This window comes from Brassica oleracea, chromosome C7, assembly GCF_000695525.1.
Source record: "Brassica oleracea var. oleracea cultivar TO1000 chromosome C7, BOL, whole genome shotgun sequence".
Taxonomy (NCBI): Eukaryota; Viridiplantae; Streptophyta; class Magnoliopsida; order Brassicales; family Brassicaceae; genus Brassica; species Brassica oleracea.
The window spans coordinates 48,008,815-48,015,830 of NC_027754.1; the positions used below are offsets into that span (position 1 = coordinate 48,008,815).

Genomic DNA, 7,016 nt, shown 5'->3' on the forward strand with positions numbered 1-7,016 from the left:
ATTGCCTCAACCCAAAATCAAACCAATATCCACCAAAAACAAAATTCCCTCTCCTCTCCTCTCTTGCACACGCAGACACACAGTCTCGTCTCCTTCGAGCTTCTGCGTGAAAGAAAGAGAAAGATGGGTACGATAAACCAAGCAATAAGCTTGTTTGATGAACCACAAAACATTATAAACCCTAATAATACTAACCATCTAGGGCTTTTATTCTCTTTCCCTAATCAAACACTATCTTCATCATCTTCTTCGTCTTCATCTTCTCCATTTCTAAGTCATCACTCCTTAAACTCCTTCCTTCACAATAATTCCTCTTCCTTTGTTATTAATCCTCAAGATCCAATCAATGTCATGGCGAATCTTCCGGAAACCCTAATCTCGATCTCTTCTTTATCTTCACCAAAGCAAAGGGATGTTCATGATGGTATTGTTAATACTGATCATCATTGTCTTACCAGTGGTATATCATCTCAAAGACCCTCTTTAAATCCATGGTAAGTTACTTATGAAAATAGTACATTAAATAAGTTAGAGAATCTTTTTCCAAAAAAAATTAAGTTAGAGAATCTGTCGAGAAAAATATTTACAAGGGTCTACAGAAAAATTTTGGTTTTTTGCACACATACTATGAAATTACATTTTCTAAAAAAAAAAACTTTTGAAATATAATTTAAAACCAATTTATTTAATTATAAACAAAAATAATAAAAATACAAATGGTTACCCAGTTTTGATAAATTAAAGTTACATAGATATGTGAAAACATCAATCTACTGTGAAATAACAACAATCACCTGAATTAAAACTGAGAGAGTATAATATATTTCTACGACAACAACTTTATATATATATAATCTCCCTATTTACATTCCTGTCATATGATATGATGATTCCTTTATGATGAATTCATCACATATTCGTCGTGCATATACTATACTAATACTTAAAGGGAGTTAGCGATAAGTTACCACTTTCAAAAGTATATTTAATGCTTTTCTACATATTCATACCATAGCTCATATATAATACTATATGCGCACGCCGCACATACAATCCGTCATTTAAAGTGTAAAACTCTTGCATTCAAATGATGAAATGAACAATACAATTTTCCAAAAGTTAAAGAAAAATCCTAAAATTTTTAATATGTTGATGAAAGCTCCTTTGACGTATACAGCTTGTACTCAGTGGCGGACGGAGCTAGCGACGTACAGGGCACGTGCCCCCATCTAATTTTTAATTTTCCTTTAATGATTAGTACCAGTTTAAGAAATGCCCTCTAACATAGAACTAGACATAATGAAACAAACGTCATGTGCCCCCGTCTAATTATGATCCTGCGTCCGCCCCTGCTTGTACTTTGACTAAATTTACATTTGGTTTAAGTGGCCATGCACGCAGCTACTTATTATGTCAGATGCGTTGTGTTAATGTAATTTAGGGCATGGAGTAGTCAAGCAGGATACCACGGATACAGCAAGAAAAACAACCATGTAACTGAGATTGATAATGATGTTGGTGAAGGTGGCGGTATTAATGATCATCAACATCATGAAACTCCTCCTCGTCATAAGCATACCACGAAGCCGTTAGGAGTAGTGCCTACCCTGAAGATGAAGAAGCTTAAGACAAGAAGAAAAGTGAGGGAGCCTTGGTTTTGCTTCAAGACACTGAGCGATGTTGACGTGTTAGATGATGGATATAGATGGAGAAAATATGGCCAGAAAGTTGTCAAGAACACTCAACATCCCAGGTAATTTGTTTTTCTTAGATTAGCTTATAAGTAAATAACTATTTTTCTTATACTGATTCAAAATTGTTTTATCTCTATTTCAGTATTTTTTTTTTAGTGTATATTGTTTATTGGCTTTAATTATTGCTTGGAGGTAATGATGACTACCATAAGACTTGAGAGATTTTTTAATTGGGTTAATTATCAATCTGTATATTATTCAAGTTCTTAACGTTAACTTAATGTAAAGACTATAATTTGCTTTGGGATTTTGCTAGTGAAATGAAAATTATTAATAGAATCTTGCTGGTATTTCTCTGTAGTAAATATGTATAACATAGACTATTGCCCCAGTGGGGATTATTAGTTATACGGTAAAGTAAGAAAAGAAGTAACCGTTTACAAAAAAAAAAAAGGAAAATGATTTCATATGGGGTTTCCTTAAGATATTAATTCTCTCTCTCAAGTTGACATTTGACATTTACCAGCAATGATTTGTTTGGGTAATTAATTGGTATAGTCCTTCAAAATTTTACTTTAGCTCTTTCATAAAGTTTTATCATGAGCTCAAAAATAAAGTTCCATTTGCCTTCTTATCATCTGTTTGATATTTATATATAGCATTAGATATTTCGGTTTCCCATATGTGTATATAGTTTGGTACACGAATCTTCATTTAATTTAAAATAGGAAAATATTTTCTAGACTATAGTTGAACATTGGTTTTATGCTGGGGTACTGGAAAAAAACTATCTTCTCTTTTGGGCACTAATAGATGCACATATGTATAATGTTGCGGTGCATATTTTATTTTTGTAAATGATAAAAACGAAATTAAGTTGACTAATCATTTCAAATTTAAAATGGTAGGAGCTATTACAGATGCACACAAGAAAAGTGTAGGGTGAAGAAGAGAGTGGAGAGATTAGCAGATGATCCAAGAATGGTAATCACTACTTACGAAGGAAGACATCTTCACTCTCCTTCAAATCATCTCGACAACGACTCTCTCTCCTCCTCTCACCACTCTCCTCTCTCCAACTTCTTCTGGTGATATTCTGATTTTTTTTTTAATCTAGAACGAATCAATCAGTTGATCCCAAAAAAAAAAAACGAATCAATCTTACGTCGAACTAATCATCGATATAATTAATCAATATCTGCATAAAACTAAGAAAGGGGAAATAACAATGTACATGTTATCCCTAAGAAATAGGTACGATGATGTTATTTAAAAACATGTGTAATGTGTTTGTGTGGTGGTTTAGGTTTGTGTTTTGTAATATGAATTTTTTTTTTTTGAGCAACTCTAGTATGACTACTGTACTTTTTCAATCCGAGGACTAGGGGGAGTGTATTCAATATAACATTTGAAGTGATTTGACTTTTAACGGAGTTTTAGATGATTTCAATAACTTGGAAAGATTTAGGTGATTTTTGTTAAACCACTCTAGAATAAAACCTAAGACCATGGGATTTGAGTTTTAATATTTTTAACTAAGAAACTCCATCCAAATACCTTAAAATCACCTGAAAACTTTAAAACTCCACAACTTAAAATATTTTCAATAACAGTGGATTTTAAAGTACTCTACGAAATGTTAAGTTTAATAACAGTGAATTTTAAATGAATTTTTAAAATTTATGTTTGAATAACAGTGGATTTATCATTTTAATATAAATCACCTAAAATTCTCAGTTGAATACATCCCTATATGTTTTAAACTATTATTTAATTATGCTGCTTCGTTAGGTTGGTTAACATTATTTTGTCAGCTATAGCGATCAGTAGTACACATTAGCAATTAAAACCACTATCAGAGTAGTAAAACAACGGCCATGTTCGTTTACTTCGACATGCGATGTGCGACTGATCGCAGATCGCAGATTGTTGTTCGTTTCGCTGTCGCGTAACATACGATCTGCGATTGGTCGCAAGTCGCAGGTTGTTGTTCGTTTTGATGTCGCGCGATTGATCGCACGACCAGTCGCGGATTTCCATTCAAGTAGCCGGGAAAAAAACGACTAAAAATTAAGATAATTTTGATCGCGCGACTGGTCGCAGGTCGCGCGACACGTAAACGAACATAGTGTTAGTAGCAGGTCGCGCGACACGTAAACGAATCTTAATCTTAGTCGAAAATCGCAGGTCGCACGACACGTAAACGAACATGGCTAACACTAGTAGCTTAGTTATAGAGGTACCGTAGAGTTCACGAGATATACTTGTGCATGCCTGGTGTTACAATTAACGAAAATAAACTTTCATTTAGCTACTTTTATTCTGAACCATGGGTCCTTATGGACTTCTTATATCTTGCAATAAACTTTCATTAAGGCTTGGACGTGATGGGCTTCTTATATCTTAAATTCCTAACGTATTCAAATGTTAACAAAAGTGTTCTCTTACTGGGCAAGAAGTATAAACTTAATGGGTCTCTTACATTGTAATTCATAGGCCTTTCAAAGAACTTACACTTACCCATCGAAGACAAATTAGCTCAACAGGTCCTATAGGCTATAGACATTTCTTAGTCCACGATTACGTGGAGGTACAAATGGATACGTTTTGGACGTGAGCGTCTGGATAACTAAAGATTAATAATTTTTGAAAGTAGTAACACGTTGATCAACCTATATTATGAAACCTTTTGACAAAAAAAGTATTTAACTGTATCACAAAAATCAATAAAACGAATACTAAACTAAAATCATAAGTTACGCGGACATGAAAAGTTGTGACCTGTTTGCACTGCCGAGTCCGAGGGAGACTTATCCAAGGTCTCAGAGCATGTCCATCGGTAAGAGACTATTACAGATTCTAATGATTAATTTAGTAGTTAATTTTGTGATGTAAAAAGTTAAGAACTTTTGTTAGTCTAATTAAATTTTATTCTCCTCCAATGGAAAAACTTCATTGAAATTCTTAAAAATATATATATTTTTTTAAAAAATTTGAATGATTGGATTTTATAAGATAAAAGAGAGAGTCAATTCGCTCAAAACCCATAAAGAAATGGGAAATTAGTAATATACCTAATACAGTGAAAGTAATGCATGACTGTAGATAAAAAGCACGCAAATTTACATTTAAAGCCCTATGATATATTACTCATGGTTTGAATTTGTAGATTATTAGGTGTCACGTAAGTTAGTAAAGATTCTCTACATATTTTAATTTCTAAAATTAAATAAAAATTATGTTTTTCTCTCTCATTGTCCTTGTTTTCTTCTCCATCTTTTTCCTCTGTTTCTTTTTTACTTTTACAGAAATATAGTTCCCGATCAAATTATGGTGATTTTGTGTTCTTGTTTTGTCATTGAATAACTACATTTATATGTACATTTTTTTTAAAGAAATGGTTCAGTGTGTCCGACTCTGGCAAGGTAGGTGGATGAAGATCGGTGAATAAGAACGGCATCACTGGATTTTGTTCCCGGACGTCCTTCTTTCACAGCTCGCCAATCTATTTCACAGCTCGCCAATCTAGTAGTGACTCCGAGGGGGGGGGGGGGAACTTCGCCTACTGTTAAGAAGATGAGATGACGACCTACTGGTTCTAGCAAAAGGCTCAAGCTTTTGGTAAATTTATATACATTTCTTTAATTGGAATCTACTTCTTCCTCACGTGATGAAATTGGAAAGTTCTGGTGGGTTGGATCTTCTTTGTCAGCTGCTATCTATTAGAATATAATATTAATGGTGAATATGGTAAACAATGACCTCGAGAATCTCCTTCTCAAATTTCTTATACGCCCCTCAACGTATCTTGTTCAAGCAAGAATGTCTTATGAGTGTAGTTTTCGGTTACGGAAAAATTTAGCCTGGTTAAGTTTATTTCTGGTTTGATAATCTTTCTTATAACCATGAGGGGTTATATTTAAAAACAGATTATATGAATTTTTAGCCTGTTTGCTTTCCCTTTTGGCTTGTTAAACTTTTTTTGTAACCAATGATGTAATATATTATCATGTAATGAAATTGTCAAATTGTCAAGTTATTGTAGGTACCATTTGACTTCCGTAAGATAAACATGTCCAAACTTTTACAAGTGTGATTAAACTCTAACTTTACACATATATCGAGTTCGTTTGGTTATAAAATATGGAAACTTGTTATAGCAATGAAACGTTCTTGTACCCAACGAGGGATGGTTTTTAAAATCCGGTTATAAGAAAGTTTAGCATGGTTTGTGTTCCTTTTTGGTTTGTTAATTTTTTTTTGTAACGTAATATATTATCATGTAATGAAATTGTCTTACTGTGCAAGTTGTTGCATATACCATTTAACTTTAGTAAGATAAGCAGCTTCAAGCTTCTTTAACTGTGATTAAACTCAAACCTTAGCCACATATCGACCTCGCTTTGTTAGAAAATATGAAATTTGTTATAGCAATGAACACAAAATATGACATAATATGAATACTAAATGGGTTTAGCCGGGTAACAAATATATGTTTCTTGTCCTTAAATTACTTAACCATCTACCGGATTTCCCTTGATATAAATGGTAAAAAATACAAGCTACAAAATTATGTTTGTCGGCTAACTCAGTTAATTTTGCATCTGATATATTGTCAAACTATATATGTAAACTTTTTGATTCAAATTGAAAGACAATCAAGTAATATATGAATTTCATCTTAAACTGAGTGAGAGAGTGACACTTTTGATATACTTGGGAAAACTTTAATTATTAACCACCATTTTATCCAGAATCGGTTAAGAAATTTTATTAGTCATCCAACAATGTTATGTATCATGTCTAGTATATAACGTAACTGTATACTATTTTGGTTTATTACAATGCACCAACAAGATATGTGTGGCTATCTCAAGATAAAAGGGATATCTGTCTCCGTACTCAATTAGTTTCTGTTAAAAGCTAGAGTCCCTTATCTTGATTCACATAGCAAAAGCTTGACCATATTTCCCACGACCAAGTTTAACTTGTTAGATGGAATTAAGTTGTGAGCAAGATGAAAAAGAAGAAAGAAGAAGATCAGTGAGAGGTGTTGTGTTAGTTGTAGATCTACGAATCATCCAAAACAACAACAAAAATAATACATGTAGTTTGTAGTTAAAAGAAAAATGAATCACCAATTAAGATAAGAATAAGTTCATATGTTTGTATAAGATTGAAGGTTGCTGGGAACATACAAAGAGAAAAATGGAGAAAGGAGGTGAAGCAGAGGATAGAGAAATCTTTGAAATATGAACCAAACTGATGCGGAAAAAGTTGTAAAAATATATAATATAAAAATATTTAATATACCCACTTGTC

The 7,016-nt window shown here is 32.8% G+C and overlaps 1 protein-coding gene across 1 annotated transcript; it reads left to right on the forward strand.

Moving 5' to 3' along the window:
* Positions 1-3,012, forward strand: LOC106304705 (probable WRKY transcription factor 13). Its single transcript, XM_013741100.1, has 3 exons — positions 1-494; positions 1,442-1,753; positions 2,603-3,012. The coding sequence occupies exons 1-3, from the start codon at positions 124-126 to the stop codon at positions 2,784-2,786; spliced, it is 867 nt and encodes a 288-aa protein (XP_013596554.1). The 5' UTR covers positions 1-123; the 3' UTR covers positions 2,787-3,012.
* Positions 3,013-7,016: the final 4,004 nt, after the last annotated feature.

Coding starts and splice junctions, on each gene's coding strand:
- LOC106304705 (XM_013741100.1), top strand. CDS start 124: ATGGGTACGATAAACCAAGCAATAAGCTTGTTTGATGAACCACAAAAC. Junction 495..1,441: donor AGACCCTCTTTAAATCCATG/GTAAGTTACTTA, acceptor AATGTAATTTAG/GGCATGGAGTAGTCAAGCAG. Junction 1,754..2,602: donor AAGAACACTCAACATCCCAG/GTAATTTGTTTT, acceptor TTAAAATGGTAG/GAGCTATTACAGATGCACAC.